We start from the raw sequence: 23,566 nt of genomic DNA, 5'->3' as shown, positions 1-23,566 counted from the left end.
CTGGGGTCCTTATTGAAAGGCCAGGCTTTGCCAACTCATATCTCTGGAATATCCCAGACTCTTAAGGCTGGATCTACATGTGCTGTCCACTCCCATTCCCAGTTTGCCCCAGAGTGGAGCTCTGGTCCTAGATTCTCCCCAGATTCCCTGTACTCTTCCCTTCTCATTGTGGAAATAGCATGGCCCAGCCTTCTCGCTTTGTCCTCACCCTTCATTGCCTGTTGATCTGAGCACCGCACTGCGCTTGGAAGGACCTTGCAATGAGCCAACAAACACAATCCCTCTTCCCTGGGGATGGATGGGGATGGCTGTGAATTCTGGACCAAACCCACACTCGGATGTTAGACAAATGGAGAAGGGCCGATGGCTGGGGCTTCACGGACCTGAGTGGAGAGTCTTGTCTGCCCTGGAGCAAGTTCCTACCCTCTCTGCTTTCTTGTCCTTAAAATGCAGACACTGACAGTGTGTTTCTCCACCCTATGGTCATTGGAAGGATTGTGTCTGAAAATGTGACATAAAGTAGCTTAAAAATAATGCTCAAGAGACATCACCATGCCCTTCCATTACTGCTGAGGTCTGGTGTGGTGTTTCACCTCCGCTCCTGAGAGACCTTAGCAGAAAAGTTGGGAGGCCTGGGCTAGAGCTTGGTTAACATGTTTTTATTTTCCTTCATTTAGTTGACTGTGCCTGGGGCATGCACTCTACAGTTTGCATTGTGTCATAGATTGTGTCAGTAGTGAGTACTGGGAAACAGGTGACACATAATGGCTATTGATGGGAAAGCTATGTGACAAAGGGGCATTGAAGGGGATCTAAGCAGAAGGAATAGTCAAATAAGTTGAACGGGTGCCTTTGCCAGAACATCATTCTCTGGGGGTTTCGCCAGTGGAGAGGTTAGAAGGCAGATCACGGAGTGACCCCGTGGCCCAGGAGGTGGCGTGAGTTGACAGCCCCTGAGGGAGATCATTGATTTGAGTTGCCTGTAGAGGTGGTTCTGACACAGCTTTGGGGTTTGGGGGCGGTGGGGGGGGGGGCTGTGTCGTTGGCTTCTGCCATCCTGAACATCCGATCTCAGTCAAAATGAAAGGATTCATCTTGCGGCGATCCTGTCAACCCCACTGACATCTCAAGGCATTTAAAAAAACTGTTTCCAACAGAGGGTGAAGTTTATGCCAAATCAGTCACATCCTCACGCTCAGCACAACTGAGGGTACAGTGCGTGGGCTGTAGGTGGCCGGGGTTAGAGACGGAGCCACTCAGTGGCCGCAGGGGAGCTCAGGGGCCCACGGGGGAGCCACAGCTGCGTTTCTGACTTACGGCCCAGGGCTTGACTTCATAAACGGGAGGAAGCAACAGGCTCAGACGTCTTCGACACACTCTTTGCAGGATGGAGACTGTTTTTCTAAGCAGCATATGCTAAAATACGCTCCACAAAAATCCATGTATCCTGGGATCTGCGAAAAGAAAAGTGAAAAAGGATTCCGTGGCCAAATTTAGGCAAATGCATACTCTGTACTTCTGGCAGATTCATAAGATACGCACACCGATTAGATGTCTGCTTCCATAGCCACAGGTTTATATGCACATACACGTGCACACATAAACACACATGCGTGCGTATACGGAGATGCGTGTGTGTATATATACATACGCACATACATATAGGTATATATGGGGGTGTAGGTGTTTAGGGTCAAGCGTATTTGACGGGCACTTCTGTGAAATGCTTGTAAACGTGCACCAGACCTTGCACTCCCCAGAATTCACTTTGGGAAATGCTATCCTAGCTCATTCTCTGTGGGTTGTAGGTGAGCCAGACTACTGACTAGAATCATAGGCAGAGTCGAGCTTATTTGAAAATATGGCCCCTACTGGACATAACCTTAAAGCCCCCCTCACGAGGGGGTGTCTCCTTGCACAAAGCCGAGGGCCGGCCACCTCCGTCTTCTCCTTTTCGTAGATGCCATGTCCGAGCTAAGTGTTTTCCCTCATCGTCCACCCTTTGTGATTCCTGTATCGGGCGTCCGTTGAGCAGACCGTGTTTTCTCCCAGTTTTTCCTTCTGGGTCCCCACTGCAGCTGCTGATGCTCCCCCTGAATGGATAGCAGCAAAGGCCAGGCCCTGCGGCTTAGCTCCCCACCGCAGGGCTGCGGGAATTCGTTGGTTAGCTGATGCCTACTGGATGTAGTCACTTGGCCAGTCATGAACGCAGTTACCCGCACCGTGATGCATTATTTTATCTTGCTCCTATGGTACCGTGAGAACCACAAGAGGTGATGAAATCCAGACGCGTTATGGATTTTTATCCTTTGCGTTCCGCCACTCTCCCAGTTACAATTCCGTCAAAAAAGCGTTTTGTGCTTTGAGACGAATTGTTCATGAGTCCATACTCTTGATTTCTCTTGATTACCATTCCCGTTTGGTTGGTTGGTTTAGAGATTCGTGAACCTCGTAATAATCCATTTTTTGGATTTTTTGTTCTTGGAGGGACACTAACAATTTCTTTGGTCGCTGTCTGCCACATCCCCGCCCCCCCGCACCTCCCGCCCCTTCTCCATCAGCTAATTCTTAGCTCCCTGCTGCTCAGGGAGCGCTCACATCTGTCTTGAATCTCCCTCGTAAGAAAACCAGGAGGTCAGGTGCCAGGCACAAGAGCAGATCCTCTGTGGCGTGACTCAGGAGGGCAGCCTGCGTGTGGGGCCTCATGCTGAGGCTGGTGGGGAGGACTCTCCCAGCGCCTGCTGATCTATCTCGAGAGTGTCTTGGATCAAATCTGACGTTAATTAAAAGAAGGCCCCGGGCTTTGAGCACCTTGCTGGCTGAGTTACATATTTTATTAGTTTTTGACATTTACGCTGGACTTTAAATTGGCCAAATGTTTCACAGTGATTTATGAGGTCATCCCCACCGCCGCTTTGCTGGGTGGCACCTCGGAGAGCTGGCTGGCCGTCACTGACCTGGTGCTGGTGCGGAAGGAGACCCAGGGCTGTCCCCCCAGCTCCTCTGCTCACTGCTTTTGTGTGCTAATTTTATTTCTTTTTAATTTTTTAAATTTGTTTTTATTGAAGTTCTGTTTGCCAGCATATAACACCCAGTGCTCATCCCATCAAGTGCCCACCTCAGTCCCCATCACCCAGTCACCCCAACCCCTTGCCCCCCTCCCCTTCCGCAACCCTTTGTTCATTTCCCAGAGTTAGAAGGCTCTCGTGGTTTGTCTCCCTCTCTAATTTTCCCCACTCAGTTCCCCTCCTTTCCCCTATAATCCCTTTCACTGTTTCTTATATTCCCCGTATGAGTGAAACCATACGACGATTGTCTTTCTCCTATCGACTGACTCGTGTGCTAATTTTAAAGACACCTTTGCTTCATCCCGATTGGCTCAAGATAACCTTCCTTCTTGCTTCTCCAGAAGAATCCAGAGCCCACGTCCCTCACCCCTTTGCCATCTGACTTTCATCCGACTCTATTAACACGTTACTTGCAAAGATTTCCTTGAACTTGTTTTCAGATTCCCCGACCTTTCTCATTTCTTATCCGTGACCTCAGCAGCCGCTTGAAACCTGTACTCGCCCCACGGCCCGCCCCGGTTCTTTCTCCCCGCTCAGGGCTGCTGTTTGTGTGCGGCCCGAGCCTGACTTTCCTGATCAGAGAGACGAGCACTGAGTCTCCGTGTGGCCCACTGGCCTTGGGTTGTGCGGATGCAGGGTGGGCTTTGCGAAAGGGGGGAGGTTCCAGTGTCTGAGCATTCAGACCACTGATTCACACTTTTGTTTCCCCGCATTGAGGCCATCTCTCCAGTGCGCTCCCATTCACGCATGTGTGGGAATCTGTGTGTGTGTGTGCACACTCACATCTACACAGGCTGCCGTTTACTCATACCATCGCTGCACGCCTGTGGGTTTGAGTTCACACCTGCTCACACCACGTTGGACCCCTGTGGATGTTAGCTCATACCTGCTCACACCATCCCTACATCCCTGTGTGCATGTGAGCTCACACCTGCTTGCACTATTGCTGAATCTCCTTGGGTGTGGGTCGTATCTGCTCACACCATCATCGCATCTCTGTGTGGGTGTGAGCTCACACCTGCTCACACCATCGCTGAATCCTTGTGGGCATGACCTCACACCTTATCACACCATTGTTGGACCCTGTGGGTGTTAGCTCACACCTGCTCACACCATCTCTACATCCCTGTGTGGGTGTGAGCTCACACCAGCTTGCACTCTCGCTGAATCTCTTTGGATGTGGGTCATATCTGCTCACACCATCACTGTGTCCCTGTGGGCATGAGCTCACACCTGCTCGCACTGTTGCTGATTCCCTGTGGGCGTGAGCTCACACCTGCTCTCACCATCCCTTGCTGATCCCTGTGGGTGTGCATCATACCTCTTCACACCATCACTGCATCCCTGTGTGGGCATGAGCTCACACCTGCTCAGACCATCACTGAGTCCCTGTGGGCGTGAGCTCACACCTGCTCGCACCATCACTGCATCCCTGTGTGGGCATGAGCTCACACCTGCTCAGACCATCACTGAGTCCCTGTGGGCGTGAGCTCACACCTGCTCGCACCATCACTGCATCCCTGTGTGGGCATGAGCTCACACCTGCTCGGACCATCACTGAGTCCCCGTGGGTGTGCGTCATACCTCTTCACACCATCACTGCATCCTGTGTGGGTGTGAGTCACACCTGTTCGCACTGTCGCTGCACCCCTATGTGTGTGAGTTGGCGTGTTCCCTGGAGAGAAACCTCTCTGAGGTTTCTACGTTCTGCTCCTGGCAGATGTCACCCAGGCTACTGCCCATTATGCCTTGTGCTTCCGCTTAGGAAGCGGCTGAAGAGGAACACGTTTTCGGCACCGGGGTAGTGTTGTAGTCCGGAAGTCGATGGCGCCTACCTTCATGATTCCTACACTCTTCCCTTTTCCTCCCCGACCGTCCCTCATCCTCCGGGTCCTCCTGCCAAGTCAAAGCAATAACCTTGTTAGATTTGCTGTGCAGGCTGTTGGGGAAACACTTGCACAACCACAGAGGCGCTCTCTCTAGGATGTTGATGCATCTCACACCCCCCCACGGGAAGGACAGAGGTGCAGCCAGGCTCCAGGCTTCAGGGATAAGTGAAAAATAGACACAGACACCTCCAGGGGCCAGTCTGCTTTATCTGTCCCTGCTTCTCTTCACATGCCGGCGACACCATCTCCTTCTCCTGCAGGCCGGCTTCTTCTCTGAGACACAGAGGAAGCATAATGACAGCTCCTGACCTCCCCGTCCTGCAGCTGCCGGTTCCTCTTCTTCTCTTGCGCTGCAGGAAAAAGCCCAGCTCTGATCGGGCCCACTTGACCCGGTGCCCGGTCGGCCACGGCCCGGAGGACAGGTTCGCACGCGGTGGCCGTGACCACCAGGGGCCCACCCCGCGGAGCCTGCCAGCCACGGCTGGGCACACGACGATCGTAGAGCTGGGGTGGGGAAGGCAGGTCGTTCTTTTCCCCCTCTGTGAACATTCCCGTGACATGCCACTGCTCCCTCTAAGAAAAATACCACCCGCCCCCGCCACCTTCATAGCAGCATCGTATTATAGACGAGCTGCCATTGGAGGAACAAAACACAGCAGTGTGGTCTGAGACATCAACATCTGCTTCTTGCCTGGCTCTTAGAAATACTTCGGTGGGAGTCAGGTACGGAGTGTGATAAATGAACCTGTGCCTGAGGTTATTCATCATCCCGAAAGAACTGCCAGAGTCTCATTTCATCCGCAAGTCCTTCAAGGGTGTTTAGAAAGTTCTTTTCCTCCCAATTTCTTGAGGCCCTCCAGTCCACATGAGTCGCAAAACCATGAATCAGTGCCTCTCACGCCTCCAAGTGTCCTGCATCCAAGAGCTTGCTGTACCCCCTGCATGGCCTGCGGGACAGTTGTGCCTCCAAGGCAGCTGGCCCTGGGCTGCCTGTCCCTTTAGCAAGACAGCTCCTCGGCCCTACGGGGAACAAGGCTGCAGGGGCTCTTCACGTGGAACCCGGGGAGGACGAGGAGGGCAGCCACCACCTGTGTCCCCAGGGCTGCGAGATGCTCTGGGCGAGGTAATTCCCAGGGAGCGCAGGGTGGGTGATAGCCAACCCCCTGCTCCCCTGGCTTTGCCTGACTCTGAGAATTCCCAGTGTTTTGGTGGAGAAGAGCCTCCTTTTCACAAAGCCCGTGAGATGCTGGGCTGACAGCTGCAGGCACTTCCAGGGAGGCAGGCATCCGGCTGAGTTCCTGCTAACACTTCCTCCCAGTGGTTTGTGGCACCTGGAGACAGGGATGGTGCCCCGGGGTGGCTTCAGCCATGCTCTCCCCTCTCCTGGAACTCCATCCCACCCGAAAGCAGTTTTCCCAGAACTGGGAGATCGGGGTGGGAGCCTTCAGAGTGCAGCGTGGCCTCCTCCGTGACTGGGGTCAGGGCAGCACCTAGCAGAGTTTCCTTCGGCAGCCCCGGCTTCAGGTAAGCCCACTCACCACAGGACTTGCTCGTGTTGGAAAATAGCTCTGCGCTGGTCACACTGCTGACCGCCTGGTGTGCATCGTCCTGCCTCTTCATGGCTGTAGGGCTTCTTAGGTTTTCAGAGCTCCCGAAACCCCCAGAAGGATTTGTTTGTAAATTACAGAACAGGACCTTATGCACTTAAATAGTGTGAATTTGTCAGATCTGAGCAGCCAGATGCTTCCCTGCACACCACAACCTTTGGAAGTGGGGAGAGGAAGCTCAGGGACCACAGTGCTTCTCTGGCCCCTCTCCCACCCCTGGTCTGACCCCACTGCTGCACCTGGTCTGGCCCCACTACCCCACCTGGTCTTACCCCTCTGCCACCCATGGTCTGACCCCACTACCGCACCTAGTCTGGCCCCTCTAGCACCCCTGCTATGACCCCACTACCATACCTGGTCTAGCCCCACTACAGCACCTGGTCTGACCCTACTACCACACCTGGTTCATCACTGGGCCTGCAAGTTAATCCTTTAGCTGGAGGGCAACTCCCGCTGTACCTGTAGCAGTTGCATGATGCGGGGAGCTGGCTAGGGGCCTGAGTCCGGCATAAAGGAGGGTTCGCCGGCTGGAATAGCTCAGCAGTTTCTGTACCAGCAAAGGCATTCCCTCCCTTTTTCTCCATGGGAACACAGGGATCTGCTCTTTGTCTGGTTGCTGAAAACTGAAGCAAATTGGAATTGACTCTTGGATGTGGATATTAAACAAGATGCCTTCACTTGCTGTTTAAAGATGTGGCTCTGTCATCTGTCCTCATTCCTGCCAACCAGGAGACACCACCTTCCCTGCTGTCTGCTGGGGTGGGTGGTGGCAGGGGCCGCAGGACAACAGTTTCTCTGGGTCCTTCACCAGAGACAATAGAATATGCCAAAAAAAAATCAAACTTGCAAACATTAATTATGGGGTGCTTCTTTTAATTAGAGAGTGATCCCGGTTGGAGTATCTTCAATTATCAAAATCTCTTAATAAACTCTTGAGACATGACTACAGACACTGATAGGAATGTGAGTTAAATTCAACTCTTCTGGAACACCTGTGTTTCTCGTCTTTCCCAACACTTTACCAATAGTAAGGCTAGTAATCCATATTGGAAAGTGTATCGAACTACTTGAAAAAAAAATGACACTAAGTAGGTCATTTTTATCCTTCATAGGGTGTAGCAGGGATTCTGGGGCAATACCTGGCTAGTTGTGTCAACATCTTGTTTAATAAACGTGTAATATGATCAGAGATCCCACCTTCTTGGTTTCCCTTCCTGCTGGTAATCTGTTTGCAGCCAAAGACAGGCCAAGTGGGGGAATCAGCATATCGTGGGCCAGTCTCCCCACCAGAAGGCTCAGCCAAGCTGTGGGTTCAGCGTCGAAATAAAGACAGCAGGTGTGTCTGTGCCAGAAGGGCCAACCCTCTCGACAGCCAAAACCAAGCCCTTATGGCCCGGCAGCCCCTAGTATGATGCAACACTGCTGCCTCACCTAGCATGTTGCCCGTCTCCCAGCCCAGCGACAGTGCCCAGATGTGCAAGAGTGAGGAGGGCCCAGCAGCCCTTGAGGCTCCCAATGTCGCTTGGGGTGGGCATGCCCCCTGCCTCATGGCCCCCCATTACCAACATGGTCCCCTCCAGCCACAGATGCTCCAGGTGGTTATATTTCTATTTTTATAAAGATTTATTTATTCATTTTTGAGAGACAAAGGGGGGGGGAGAGGGAGAGGGAGACAGAGAGAATCTCCAAGCAGACTCCCTGCTGAGCATGGAGCCAGACTCAGGCCTCGATCCCACAACCCTGAGATCATGACCTGAGCTGAAATCAAGAGTCAGATACTTTAGTGACCCCGGTGCCCCTCTCTATGTTTCAGTAAGTTACCCGGGAGGGCCTGGGAACATGTTCAGTGGCTGCTCGACCTCGCTCCTAGGACTGAGCCCATATTTAATGATGAAGCATCGTTGGCCAGAAGCATCATCACAAGGCCCACCTCCCCATTCCTTTCAACCCGGCCCACACTCAGCACCCACAGTCATCCCAGCCTGGGGAGCAGCTCAGTAGCTGCAAACACCTGTCTTCTCCCAGAGAGGGAGATTCTCAAGGTCCTTTCAATGAGAGAGTCAGACATGTCAAAACCCTCTTCCTTCAAGGTTATTTCTCCCACTTGCCTAAGTCCCTCTGGCTGCGATTTGAGAGTCATCCTCCTCTTGTTTTGTCCTTGGTGGAGTTGAAAACGAAGTAAGCCATCCTCTTTCACATCACTTTTCCACCTTTGGAATTGGTGATGGTGGTGGTGGCGGCAGCGGCGGCAGCTATGTTTTTGGGTTTTTTCTTTTAAGATTTTATTTTTAAGTAATCCCTATGCCCAGCATGGGGCTCGAACTTGCAACCCTGAGATCAAGAGTCACAAGCTCCACTGACTGAGCCAGTCGCCCCCGCAGCCAGTTTTCATATTAAGCCCCGACAGGCTGTGAGCTGCTGTCTTCATTTTCATACTTCGTAAGTCAAGGAGAAAAAGTCATAACCTCACCCTTCATTTCCTGCGTGGCCATTGTGCTGACCTTCTCTAGACAGCTTCTGGCTGTGATTGTCCGGAACGCATAGCTTGAGTACTTCAACTGGAGATCTAGCGGGAGCGTTGAGTGGCGAGTAACCAGGAGACCCCTGTGGTCCCCCTCAGAACAGCCCTGAGATGCAAGAAGTAACAGCACAGACATTGGATACAGAGCTGTGGCTTCTCAGCATCACAGAAGCGCCAAGACTGAGGTTTTAGGTCCCTGTGAGGCTGGTGGCAGCCCCCAGCTTGAGAGCCATCCAGGGGGCCTGTAATCATGTGCTGTTTTGGAGGCTGGCAGGGTCTCCTGCAGACGACCTGTGAACTAGCCCACCCCTTGCCCTTAAAAATGAAGAAATGCTTATCCCTTGATGGAAAAAGAAAACATTGGTTTCTATGGTCTGAATGTTTGTATCCCCCCAAAGTTCATACGTTGAAATCTTAACCTGCAGCATGATGGTATCAGGAGGTGCTTAGGTCACGAGGGTGGAACTCAGGGATTAGTGTCTTATTACAGAGGCTCAAGAAAGGTCCCTGTCCCTCTGACCACGTGAGGACAGGTCTGTGAACGGGGAAGCAGGCTCTCACCAGACACCCAGTCTGCCAGCATCCTGGTCTCGGGCTTCCCAGCCTCCAGAACCGTGAGAAAGAGATCCATGTGACTTACTGGCCGTCCCGTTGATGGTATTTTGTGATGGCAGCCCAAATGGACCAAGGCACTCATTTTTAACTGTTCACTTTCCTACCACCTACTTAAACTCTTACCGTGTTCCAGAATAGTTTAAAACTGACGAAAAGTACCTCTTGATGGGAGGCCAGTGGTTCTCAAGAGGACACGATTTTTCCCCAGAGGACATGAGGCAATGTCCAGAGGCATTTTTGATTAGCACACCTCGAGGGGAGGGGGTGTGAGCAGCACCTAGTGGGCAGAGGCCAGGGATGTCGCTCAACATCTCCCTAGGTACAGCCTCTTACAACACAACGTCAGTAATGAGAAAGCCCGCTCTATGCGCATCATCCCAAATGCAAAGCCTCATTATCCTTCTTTCATTTTTACAAGAACCTTGAACAATAGACCAGGACTTGAGCCATAGCCTCTTTGTTCTTCCCTTTCTCTGCGGGTGACAAGGAGGGATGGAGATTCAGGAGGGTGGGGGAGCTGGAGAAGCAGACACCCCCCCAGCCTCCCCCCCCCCCCGCGACTCACCCCCCCCCCCTGCAGAAGAGTGGAGGGGGTGGGCTGGTCCTCGGACTCTGGCTCGCCCTGCTTCCACCAGACTCACAACTGCAGGGCTGGCATTCATCTTCTCTCTCTTTGCACCCGAGTTAATAGCAGTAGCTGTGAAAAGAGGCAATGGCTTACTGATAATATTCCAGTCACTTTGGTTTCTTGTCTTAATTACCTTCCTAATTTGCACTTTTGGTGGAACACCTGGGGTGTGAGCTCCCGTCGGCAATTTTTTCCTCTGCTCCTTTTCCACCCAGCGGGTTCTTTCTACCATCTGTTGATCTTAAGTATCTGCCTTAATTCTCTTATTTATGTTCTTTCTGCGTGTGTAATTTGTCTTGGTCTCTCATTAGTTTCTCTCCCGGGTATTAGTCTACCTTCAGACAAGGTAGCAACTGCATTCCCTTTCTCCATCAGCTCTCCTTCCCCTTGCTGGGGGAACACTGCTTTGGCCACTTCCCAGGGCAGCTTGTGCTGTTGGGGCCAGGGGCTGTGTTTCCCTCCCCTAGGGCAGAGCAGAGAGGAGGGACCCCCTCGTTTTGCAAATCATCGCAGAAGGTTCCCTCACTGTTAGCCCAGGTCAGGGTGGGGGAAGAGGGACTATGCATTCACTTTGCTCCAAACCTCTTTGGGTACAGATTCAGATGCCAGCTCTAGCCCCCCCCCCCCCCCCCCCGCCACCACACCTGGGAAAAAGCCATAAGCGCAGGTGGGCAAATGGGTGGGGGTGGGGGGGAGCAGGGCACTGAGGTTCAAGGCCTGGCTCTGCTTCTCAGGGCTTGTGTCCCTTTGGGCAGATGCTTTTTCTCCTGCCTTAACTGGGTACTCACCTGCCCACCCTCCCAGAGCTACTATGAGCATTTATGCAAGTCAGCATGCTGGGACTTATACTAAATAACCAGAAGGGGTTAGTTTGCTAATTAATATAGGTCATGTGGCTCAGAGCTGTACTATCATTTACATTAAAATGACTAATTAGAGCAAAATCTTTAACAAAAGAACAGACCAACTGTTGTTTATAGTTTAGAAAAGCACATTTTTTCTCAAAGGGAGGGATATGCCCCTCTGGTGTCATAAAACAAGGCTTGGTCCCTCCCTAGCTTTTGACACCTCTCCCTGGTGGGCCAGGGGCTCTGGTGAAGTTCTTTACCTCGGAGACCCACAGTTACCCCTGAGAGTGGGTTGAGGTCTTGGCTGTGTTGGCACAAAACAAAATTGAGAACAGCAGGTTTGTAAACACTGGACTGTGATGGTAGGAGACTGGCCAGATGGAGGCATCTCAGATGTCCTCCAGCTTTCTGAGATTCAGAAGATGCATAAAAAAGGCTTCCTCCATCCTCCTAGAAAGGATGCCTGGAGCCCCCAGACATCTTCATCACAGCCTGCTCTGAAATTTAGCTCTCACCTAGGACACTCCCCCTTTCGAAAGATTGTCAGATGCATCAGGCAAAACTGGAAATGGTAAACATGCCTCCAAAGGTATCCCTGGAGTTGTGGCTTCCTCTCCACCCCCAGAGGACATTTCTGGGAGAGGTGGAAAAGAACACACAGCCATGGAGGATGAAGAGCCTGGACCTCAGAACCAGAGCCCACCTGGGCCCTCAGACCAGCTCCCCCTCACCTTTGCTCTCTGATATGGGAGCAGAGGTGATGATTGCTACCTTTGCTTTCATGTATAAGGGCTTCCAGAGCAATATGTGGCCCACAGAGGGCCACCAGCCCCCCATTTCTCAGAAGACAAAGCACAAAGATGCTAAGATCTTAGCATCAGAGTCATCTCAGAAGAAAGACTTGCTGAGTGAAGCCTCAGACTTTGCTAAAAATTTACATCAGAAGCCTTAACAATTAAGTAAAAATAAACCAGTTTTTAAAATCTTGATTTTTGAAACATCTGGTTGCTCTGGCAGTGTTGACTTGGCTGGCTACTTGGGTCCCAGAGCTTCTAGAGGCACTGTCTCAGGGGCTTCTCTGTAGTCTGCTACAGTGTATATCTTGTATGCTGGGAAGATGCTGTCGGGTTTTGGAAAGATGCCCCCCCGATCCCTAAATTCTGAATCTGACAGTGATCCAAGAGTCATGCCACATGATCTCTGGGGTTTCCTCCACCTCTAAAATCCTAGGATTCTTTATCCCATCATTTGTCATTATGAGAAATATGGGAAGATATTTGATGGAGCATCAGAATCCCAAATTCTCCAGCAGCAGCCTTCAGTGGCTATTGCTACCTAATAAGGTCCCCACAAGGGACTGATGCACAAAGGGTAAGGTGAGGCAAACAAACAAACAAACAAACAAAAGAGCCCTTTATGCCTTCGCAGGGTCTTTGGGCTCCAAACCCCATTGTGGCCTCTCGGTGAACCAGACTAGATTATAGGTGATCTCTTACCCCTTGACATGGGACAAGTCTGAGCAGCCCTTTTGTCTCTTGGTGCCTCCCAGAGTCATCATTACACTCCCAGCATCCTTGGCTGGCCCACCCCAACTAAACAGGACACATAGGACAAAAAGAAACATTTCAAAGAGACAGTAAATCCCAAAAGAAGACAAGCCCTTCTCACTCAGTAGATTTTTTCCCCCTTCCCTCTTTACAACACAAAAATTCCTTCTAGCCCCAAAAGTCCTTGGTCTTGCTTCTGACCAATCTTGGTAGTCCTCTTTCCTGTTTTGATTCAGAGGGATCTTTAAACTCTCCCATAGATATCAGAAAGTGTTGTAACATTATGGGTCTACCCCTCTGGTCCCAGGCCACTAGGACAGTTCCATTTTTTCCATAACTCTTCCCTCTTCATCTTCCAACACTGTCAAAGGACCATCATTGTCCTTTGACATTTGATCAAAGTCAGGGGCTTATTAAACTTGGCAGGCTCACTAGTCCCTCTGGAAAGGACTTGGGGAATCATCTTGCTCATCCCCAAGCTTAAGCTAGACTATAGCCACACCATCTCAGAGTAGACTGGAACAGTCTACCACTTCACGATGGCTCCTCACATGTCTGGGTAGATGTCATTGGGCCACCGCATCGGCCTTTGGACATCTTGTTACTTGAGCTAATAAAACCTTCTGTGTTTAGCTCAGGAGTCAGTCATCAAACTCTTTCTGTAAAGGGCCAGACAGTAAGTATTTTAGGTCTTTGGGCCATATGGTCTCTGTCACAACTGCTCTTCTCTGCTGATGTAGTGCAAAACCAGCCACAGACAACTTGTCAACCAATAAGCATGGCGGGGTGCCAATGAAGCTTCATTTGTGAACACTAGAATTATATAATTTTCATGTGTCATGGAATACTATTCTTTCTTTGATTTTTTTTTCCAGTTATTTAAAAATGTAACAATTGTTCTTAGCTTTCAGGCCATACCAAAATAGGAAGTGGGCTAGATTGGGCCCCAGACCATCATCGGCCAACCCCTGGTTTAAACTCCTGTTAAGTGGGTTTTCTGTTGCTGGAAGCCTGACACTGTCTCACCTGACACAGTGATAGTGATGAACCTTATTGAAAAACTGCTTCTAACCCCTCCTGCTTCTTTATGTCTGTTCCAGAGGGTCTTGCTGTCGGCGTTGGATTTGGGGCTGTAGAGAAGACAGCATCTGCAACCTTCGAGAGTGCCAGGTAAGCCAGCACCCGCTGCCCTAGAGCAGTGTGGCGCCATACCCAGTGGTGCTCTGGAAATGCTAGTTACCTGGTTGGTCACCCCCAGCCCCACAAGGCCAAGACTGGTGGAAGTGTGGGTGAGATCAGGTGAAGCTAACCTGAGAGAGGTTGCCCATCAAAAGAGCAGATTTACCCCATTTGTCAGATAAGCTATCTAATGGGTAACCACTTTGAAAACATAACACGGACATAATCACCTGCGTTCCCCCAAATCCTTTCAATGTATAAAGACCAAAGACCAAAATAAATAAATAAATAAATAACAAAGTCATCACTGATGCTCTCAACTGCCCCCTCCTTTTGAAGCCCCCCCTTTTCCTTTCAGGACACTGAAGTCTCCTGGTTCCCCCACTTTGTGTCCGTTACTTTGCATGCTCTTCTGTGGGCTTCTCATCCTCTGGCCCTTTCCGAAATGTTGATGTTGCCCAGGATCCATCTCTGGGGAACCTTCTCCATTCCCAAGACTTTATTTTCCATCTACCTGTGGGGGATGCCAACGCTGGTCTTCAGCTTAGATTGTTCTCCAGAATTATCCCTGTGGGTCTAGCTACCTTACACACATCTCTGCTTAGATGATTCTCAGGATCTCCACCCTCAGCTGATTGCCTCCACCCCCCATCATGCAAAACCTGTCCCCTCCAAAGACTTCCCCAACACTGCCTTGCCATTGGTTGACCAAACTGACCAAACCAAACTCATTGCTTTCCTTGACCCCCTCATTTCTATAGACAGTCTTCCATGGATGATCACTGCACCTTATAAATTCTTCTTCCCTTCTACCTCCCTGGCATTACACAGGGTCTACATAAGGTGACAGGCCTGGGAACACAGAGAGGCTTATCCTTTAGCCATCATGGAGGTGGGCTCTACATGGCCCCCGGAGCCCACAAAATCATGAATACTACAGCCTCCAGGCTTGTATAGAAGGCTGGAGGAGCCTTCTATCCAAGGGTGGCAGTGCCTGGTGCCTTTCGGAGACAAAGGAACAAGAAAATGAGTGGACACAGTCATTGGGTAGAGACAGCTGGGAATGGTGAGGGTGGACGTGAACCTCAGCTAGGCAGCACAGGCACCATCTAAAGGCACAATCATTTTAAAACTGTAACTCATGTTAAAGAGATGGCCTGGAGGCCACTGGTGTCTGACCCTCATGTCTAGCTCACTTCACTGCTTTCTGACCAATGCAATCTGGAAATAGACTTTCATTCCCCACAAGACACCACCTCCTTCAGCAATCAACCCTGTGTCTGTCTCCCCCAGCAACTCATTTCTCTGAGACCCCTTTTCCTGCCCTTCCCCAGTGGCTGAACCTGTGTGAGGCCTCCTTATGGCCCATCACTCCGTCTAGCTACTCCCTTAGCCGATGCGGGGCACCCACGTGTCAAGCATAGTCTCTGCCAGTCTTTAAATCCCACCGCCACGCATTAGGGGACATGTGTGCTCCTTGAAGCCCCAGACGTGCGTGTGGGCTGGCATGTTCTAAGTCAAAATTTTCCCCGTTCTCAGCTTCTCATTCCCTCCTGTCAGGCTCTCAAGTCACTCTAGCGTCATCTGTTCACATGATGTCTATTGTGAAAACCAAATGAGAGGTAGACAGCGGGGGCGGGGGGGGGGTGGACTGTATAATGTAAGAAATGTCACCAAAATCAAGGGCTAATTGTGACTCATAACACCCTGCAGACTGCTCTTTCTCCCACTGGGAGAGGGTCGGGGAGTGTGGCTGTGTCCTCGGCACAGCTGTTTTGATCTTGTCCTCACTTAGACCACAAGAAACTTCGGAGTTTGCAGGAGCTGGGGGGACAGAGCAGCCCTGAGGGGCTGCCCCGTAAGCATCCACGGGCCAGGTCCTCCCAGAGCACAAGCATTGGGCACGTTACAGCAGGTCTGTGGCCAGGAGGTGACAGCCGTGCCCCAGGCCCTGCGCTCACAGCCCGGGCTCTCAGTCTGGTGTCACCATGTCTCCTGGGACACTGAGATGTCAACTTAGATGTCTCTCTATTCTATCACCTGTACTTTCTGCTAATCTTCATAAATAATTCTGAAGAAAGTAGAGCAAAAACCTTTCCAACCCAGCTCCTCTCTTCCCTTTGACCAAACAGGCTCTCTCGGAGTTACATAAACACTCAACAGGACCCTCCAACTGGGAATGAGCTGGGGCTGCAGGCCTTGGGATATTCAGCCTCCCCAAACCCCCTGCTGAATGAGCTACTGGAGGGGGGTGGTTCTCACACCCCCACACTCTAGCCACCCCAGCCACAGCCTGCAGTGGGTCTGAGGAGGGTGGGCTCTCCCTCCAGCAGACCCTACCCTTCAGCCCACTTGCCCACCCATCAATCCATATCTAGCTCGTGATTTGGGTTCTTCCTTTCCAAATGCCTGTGATCCTACTCTGGAGCAGGGACAACACCCAGCAGCTCCCCCCCCACCCCCCGGGACCAGGTTTGTTAGCTTCCTCTGCCCTCAGCTCATGGTACAGATGAGTTTCCATAGGAGACTGGGGACCAACGGGTGGTCGAAAGGGGACAAGGGAGAAGGAGAAAGGAAGCGACAGGCTAATAATGCTGCTACGTGGGCCACAAAAGCGAAGTCATTGGATGATTAAACGCATCTCCGCGTGAAAGGAGACAGGTTGTGCTTTGTGAAATTCCAGTGCCATGTGCTGAACAAGCGGCACGCTTAAAACATGACATGGGGAGCTTGAAAATAAAGGAATGAGAAAGGATACGAGGTGTGCGTGGACCAAAAGAAAGCAGGGGATGGCAATTTTAGAATCAGACAAAACAGGCTTTGAGGCAGAAAGCCACAGAAAGAATAAAGGTCAGGACTTCACAAGGAGAGAGACAGTGCACCAGGAGGATATAATGGGCTTGCATTTGTATGCGCCTGGCAACGCTAAGTCTCAAAGGGGTTAAGAAAAATGGTCGGAATTGCAAGGGAAAAAAAGACAAACCCGCAGTCCCGGTGAGGGTTTATGATCCCCCTCTCTGGCGCTGAGCAAACAGATAAGAAGTTAACAGTGCATGTCAGGGACAGATGTAGAACCCCAACCCAGTGATGAAAAAAACCTACGTTCTTTTTTTTTTTTTTCCTACGTTCTTTTTTAAGCATGAATGCATGCGTGTTTCCCAAAATCTGTGACCTCAGTGTGACATAAGTGAAAATCACTAACGGGAAAGATAGCCAAACTATGGGTTAGTGGGCAGTGAAACCCGCAGGCACCATAAGACAGGCAGAGCGGAAGCTCCAAGGGAGGGATGCCAACCAAATCTGTATCCTTCCCTCATGTCAGGGGCGCTTCACAGAACAGGTGGTATCTCATCAGGAGCAGGGGGGTGGTCAGCTTGGGTAGGTGGAGATGACGGAGGCAGGGAGTGCTGTCAACAAGTGCCCAGGTAGGGCTCAAGGCGGAGAGATGAAGTCACCGAGGATGGAGTCCACTGGTGGTTTCTAGAAGGCACGCCTGACGGCTGGAGAAACACATCACTGAGCAAAGGGCTGGCAGTTCGGGTGGGTTCTGGTGCCGGGAAATGACCAAGCCCAAGAGGTGATTTGAACAGTGATCTGGCTCTGATGGGATCACTTGAGGGGAAGAGGTAGACAGACCAGTGGAAAGAATCCAGCCCTTGACCGAATGCGTGTTGACGGCCCTCGGCTGTGTGCCTTCACAGCTACCAGGAGGACAAGGGAGGTGGCGACAACGTGGGAATGACGGGGCGGGGGCGGGGGGCAGTGGGAGGAAGAGATTTTAAATGCAGAATGTCCAGACGGCATCTGTCAGCAGATTTGTAGGGGTGTAGAAGGGAGAAAGGAGAATTCAGGGGCAACAGGGAGACACAGGTGATCACGGGGCGCGGCGGAAGGGCCCAGAGGGAGAAAGCACGCATTTGCACGGACTTGGGAGCAGGAGTTACCTTGCATGTGCCTGAGGTACACGCGGATGAGGCTCGCTGCTGTTCACTTAGTGCAGGAGGTCAGCAAACTCTGGCCCAACACCCGGTTCTGGAAATGGCATTTTGTTAGAGCACAGCCAACCCCCGTTTGCTTTACAGATCATCTGTAGCTCCTTCTGTGCTGCGATAGCCGAGTTGGGTAATTGCCACAGAGTCGCGAGGCCGAAGGTGGAGAGTGTTTACTGTCTGGCCCTTTGCAGGCCGTCTCTAGACCCTTTGATTTAGAGGAAGACCATAATTTTAGTCCAGGCCTGTCATCAAACGCTCCAACGCCCACTTTTGACTTCTTCCTCGCGCCCTGTTTACGATGCCTCTGGAAGCGGGAGGTTCTCTCCTCACCCACATGGCATCGCAGCCACCACGGGAGAAGAGAAAGGCGCAAAGTGAATGCTCCCCGGAAGGCAGGTGGATTCTGACCTGGACTCGTGGGCGCGTGATTTGTGTATGGCTGCTGCCACCTAGTGCTGTGACGCTGTCATTTCACCTTTACGCCCCCCTACCCCCCACCCCAAGGCCCTCCTATGCTCCATCCACCCTCCCTGGATAGCTTGCCTTGCACTCTTCATCCCGAATTCAGCATCCCCACCCCTGCCCCAAATTGCAAAGAATCTCAGCAGCAAAGGGCAGCCCGTGGTTCAAGGGGAACACGACTTTGCTTCTTTCTGATCTGGTCCCGTGGCAATTTCTTCTGGTCTCACCACAGAGAAATTCTTCAGACCACACGTCCTTGGGGAGTTTGCTGCGAAAGTAGTTTTCCTTTCCCAAGCGGCATCACCTCCAAAGGACGTGTTTCCCAGAGAGGAAGCAAGCCCTCGCCTCTCCCCTGACTCCGTGGCACGCGTAATTCAAACCTGCAGGGAGAACAAGCTTACTTAGGCGGAATCGTTTCGCTTCACGTACCACTTCCGATTTAGGCTTTGACCAAGCACACACGTTGGGAGACGTCTTGGATCCTCGAACACACCCCAAATGGCAGGTGCAATGGGCTGTGTGTGGCCGAGGAGGCAGGCTGGCTGCAGACTCATGGTGTGCCATGCATGATCCACAAGACACATTCCCAAGTTGGGCCTGGATGGGTCTCTCGTGTCTTGCCAAGTGCCCCCAACCAGCTAATGCTAACTCACCGACACCCAGATGCTCTGGAAAGGATGTCTGGTCCTTTTTAGCTTACATTCCCGTCTAAGATAAGGTCACTAAGTGGCCAGGGTGGGGGGAGAGGGAGACATCAAAATAAAGTGTAAAGAACTATATTTGCCTCCCAGATCAAGGAATGAGTCATAAGTCAGATGTATGCTTTCCCCGGCTTAAAAACCAATACACGTGTTGGTGTATTAACCATCACTCAAGACAGCAGTCATCGGTCAACCAACACAAGCAGCCATTTGTTTAGAAACAAAAAATGGCAGGAGACACATTTTCCTGGTCATCGGTCCATAGCAACCAGTCCATGAGTTTGTCTATATGTGGTGTCACCTATTACTTGTGTGCTTCTGTATGTCCAAGTAGTCTCCCTACTTCGGTTCCAGTAAATTCTTGAAAACAGGGTTGCAAATTAAATGTAGAGAAGGTCAAGAACAGGCTGTGATGGGGAGGGGTCTCGGAGAACTAACGCGTAAACTTCTTTATCGTAGTTCACTCACACATCTGCCATAACCGCCTCCTCAGTTCAGGCCGCTCTTACAGGGTCCCCTACACCACAAGCCGTGCCGTCCCACCCTTCAATCACTCCAGCAGACCTGGGAGCGAATTCTTTTTTCAAGAATTTACTTATTTATTCATGAGAGACACACAGAGAGAGGCAGAGACACAGGCAGAGGGAGAAGCCAGCTCCCTGCAGGGAGCTTGATGCAGGACTCGATCCCAGGACCCCAGGATCACACCCTGAGCTGAAAGCAGATGCTCAACCACTGAGCCACCCAGGTGCCCCGCTGGGAGTGAATTCTTGTGTTGTTCTGCATGTGCAACAGCAGACTGGGCTCTCGATTTTATTTTCTGCCAACAAGCCCTCCTCCTGACCCCCCATCAAGCTACCTTGGCTGGAATTCTAGGGTTATCTATCAGCAGCTCTTTCTCTGAAATTCTTCTTTCCAGCCCTCCCACTCATCCCTTCACCTTGAATTATGAAGAGCCCGTGGAATTTGCAGGCAGGCGGGCAGGCGGCAGGTGTCACACAGTGCCACCAGGCGGTGGTTTGACATCCTCGTTGCCAGGTGATGGGCAAACAATGAGAAGGAAGGGAAGGGAGGGATCCAAAGGCAGCTGAGACGTGTTGATGTCTGGAGGGGTGGGCGTCTTAAACAGAAGTCGTACCTACAGAAGTGGAAGACCGCATACTATAGATGTATGAGCTTATTTAAAAAACCTCTGTGCATTTTTATAGCCTCTCTATATCCTAAGCTGTTTTGATCCTGATGGTTCTTGTTCAGCCCTTGAGTTCAGCCCTGACGGCTGTGGCCCCCCTGTCTTATTTTCCCCTCTAACGACTTTTTTACAAAAATAATACTGTTATAAAAATTATTCTATTAGTCCTGAACATTAAGAAGGATGGGCCTAGGGGATCCCTGGGTGGCGCAGCGATTTAGCACCTGCCTTTGGCCCAGGGCGCGATCCTGGAGACCCGGGATCGAATCCCACGTTGGGCTCCCGGTGCATGGAGCCTGCTTCTCCCTCTGCCTATGTCTCTGCCTCTCTCTCTCTCTCTCTCTCTCTCTCTGTGTGACTATCATAAATAAATAAAATTAAAAAAAAAAAAGAAGGATGGGCCTAAAAGCCTGCCAAGCACTTGGGCGGAGACAGACTTAGACTGAGCTGTTCTTCGTGGACCATTGTGGAGCCATTCTCTCCGCAGAGCTATTCCACAGTGCTCCCCACAAGGTTTTTTTTTAAAATATTATTTAATTTAATTTATTTATTTGAGAGAGAGCAAGTGAGAGAGAGAGAGAGAGCATGAGCCAGGGGGAGGGGCAGAGGGAGAAGCAGACTTCCTGCTGAGCGGGGAGCCCAACATGGGACTCGATCCCAGGACCCTGGGATCATGACCTGAGCCAAGGGCAGATGCTTCACCAACTGAGCCACCAGGTGCCCTTTAAAAAAAAAAAAAGATTTTATTTATTTATTCATGAGAGACAGAGAGAGAGAGAGAGAGAGCTAGACCATGTTACTTGCCTTCTCTCAGATACACCCCATGATCGTGGAGCTAGACCACCCCGGTTTGACTCCTGGCTCTGCCACTTGCTGGCTGTACAACCAGAACGGGTTCATTTTTGTTCTGTGCCTCAGTTTCCTAATCTGCAAATCCCCACAATAATAATAATAATAATCAGTGGTCATAGTAGTAGTAGGAGTAACGATAATAGTGTCTACTTCATAGGTCGTTCTCAGAAGTAACCGAGCGTATATACACAGAGCACCTAGATCAGTGCCTGGTGTACAGGAAGGTAGTGTACAAGGTGGGTTGTTGCTTTTTTTTTTCTCTTATAACATAGGTATTGGTTTTGCTTATTAATAGGCCTGCCCACTGCAGACGCTATAGATGTCCGGCCCATTTCTGCCCCAGCCCAGGTTCCAGGAAAGGGCTCCCAGCCCCCTGTCTACCCAGAAGGACAATTGGTTTGGAAGTGGCTTCTACATGGGACCACATGGGGCCAGGAACATGGGGGTCTCTTGGTGTGTGGGGGACTGGTCCTGATGCTGCTGCTGACCTGTGTTGTGGGCCCCGTGTCTAGCCTCCTCTCCCTGATTTTCCCCTGGCCCTCCCGGGCACATTCTGCTGTTATGTCTCAGCAGGGAGTCTTCAGGCCCACTGTCCCTTGCTCTGAGTCTGCTCCACCAGCGTCCTCAGCCTCCATCACGTGGCATATGCTTTTCTCCATCCTGCACCTTTGTCTGAACAGAGCCTGGAACACGTTTTCTGTTCTCTGCACAGGACCCAAGTCCAGGCTGTGCATGGTCGGCGCTGCACCCGGGACATTGTGGAGCGGGTGGCAGGGGCGGGGGGGGTGGGGGGACGGTTGACAGCCTGCCTGGAATTCTGTAGATGGTTTCGTAATGCACAGCCCCTGCCAAGGGCACGAGCTGCTTCCCCCTTTTTTTACCCCACAATTCCCTGGACTCACTTACAGACCTCGAGTTGCTTGTTCCAAGCTGTGCAGGAGGACGGACAGGGCGGTGATGGGAATGGAGGAGAGAAAAGTCTGTGTCGTCTCCAGTGCCTGGGAAAGCCACAAAGCAGCCACACTGCTGTTCTCAAAGAGCTTTGTAGGGTCCCTGCCTCCCCCCGCCCCCAAAGCCCGCCGCGGGCTAAACAGAGTGCACGTTGTGTGGAGATCGGTCCCCCGTGCCAAGATGTCCAGCCCTGTCGCCAGGGACGTGGGTGGGGGTGGCTGGAGGCAGTGGGGGAGGAGGAGGGGGCCCAGCATAAATGGCCCCTTGTGTGGCAGACAGGGAGAAGCTGCTGCTCCGCAGACAGGAGGCAGTGCGGCCGCCTCCCTCCTTGTTCAGAGAGCGTAATGTGCCTGGGTACGTCGGAGGGACCCATCACTGCCCTGTCCGGCCTCCCACACAGCTTGTTACAAGCAAGGAGAGGCCGAGAGCAACGGTGTTTTCCAGAACAGACTCTAAGGGAGCTCTCGGCGCGGCTTGGTTGGGGTGGTGGTCTTCCCTCCACTTGGTTTGCCCTTGTGACACTGGTGGGGTCGGCCGTCGCTCTGGGCTTGATCACGTGCACCCCTCAGTGCTCACTGCCGTCCCGGCGTGGAGATGAGGGTGCAGAGCCGGGGAACTTCCTGGGAGGGCATGCTACGGCAAGTGGAAGACCTGCAGGGTGTAGCTGAGGTCCGGCCAGTGCAGAAGCCCACCTCCCCACCCCCTGCCTCCAGCATCCGTGGAACGGTCGTGAGAGCTGACGTTTACCGAGTGCTTCCCACGTGCAGACCCTGTGCTCATCGACGTGCGTATCAGCCAATCCTTGCAGCTGCCCGTGACGTTGCCATGCCCATTGTACAGATGCGGAATGCCCTTCACAAGTAAAGGGCAGAGGTGGGATTTGAACCCCGGCAGCCTGGCTCTGGAGCGCGTGCCCTGAACCACTGCCCCCTCCTGCCACCCAAGTCACGTACCTGCCACGACCAGAGAGGCTTCAAAACTCACCCCCCTCCCCCGAAGTGGTGCCAAAAACAGCTTCAGCTTGGCTGTAGGACAGTCTCATGCCCTCTGTGGCTGCTCTCGCGTTGGCTGTGGGAGGTCTGATTGCATTGTCCTCGTCCTCTCTGACATCCTGTCTCACGGCCGTGTTGGGAGTTGGAGCCGCGTATCAACGCCCACAGTGGGGGACAGACTATCTGGCTGGTCTCACTGAGTGCTTATGTCAAAGGTCATGCTGAGCGTCGCTCCAGACGTCTGTCGCTGCTGTAAGAACCCTGCCCCTTGCCTGGTGTCTCCACGCAGCCGGATGCCGAGACAAGGAATTGGGGTGAGGAGAAAGCTCCAAAGAAAAGGGACAGAGATAATCTGGGTGGCAATTATGTCATATCTGGGTGGCCACTTCCCCACCCCAGCTCCTGGGAACCAGCATGGACCGCCGGGCTGCGTCACTGGGTGGATAGAGCAAGTTACCTGTCCCATGGGTTCCCAAACAAGAGGAGGTGGTTGGCTGCTTGGAAGGAAGCCCCAGGTTTTTTGGA

At 51.9% G+C, this 23,566-nt stretch overlaps 1 protein-coding gene across 2 annotated transcripts in view; it reads left to right on the top strand.

Moving 5' to 3' along the window:
- SLC39A11 (solute carrier family 39 member 11) overlaps positions 1-23,566 on the top strand; it is a 328,560-nt gene that overhangs the window by 251,858 nt on the left and 53,136 nt on the right. For both annotated transcript variants that reach the window (XM_055331675.1, XM_055331672.1), the window contains exon 7: positions 13,824-13,893. In XM_055331675.1, the coding sequence (XP_055187650.1) occupies positions 13,824-13,893 (70 nt within the window). The remainder of the gene's footprint in view (positions 1-13,823; positions 13,894-23,566) is intronic.

This window comes from Nyctereutes procyonoides, unplaced genomic scaffold (assembly GCF_905146905.1).
Source record: "Nyctereutes procyonoides isolate TBG_1078 unplaced genomic scaffold, NYPRO_anot_genome, whole genome shotgun sequence".
In the NCBI taxonomy this organism is placed as follows: domain Eukaryota; kingdom Metazoa; phylum Chordata; class Mammalia; order Carnivora; family Canidae; genus Nyctereutes; species Nyctereutes procyonoides.
This window is presented reverse-complemented; position numbering and strand designations above follow the sequence as displayed.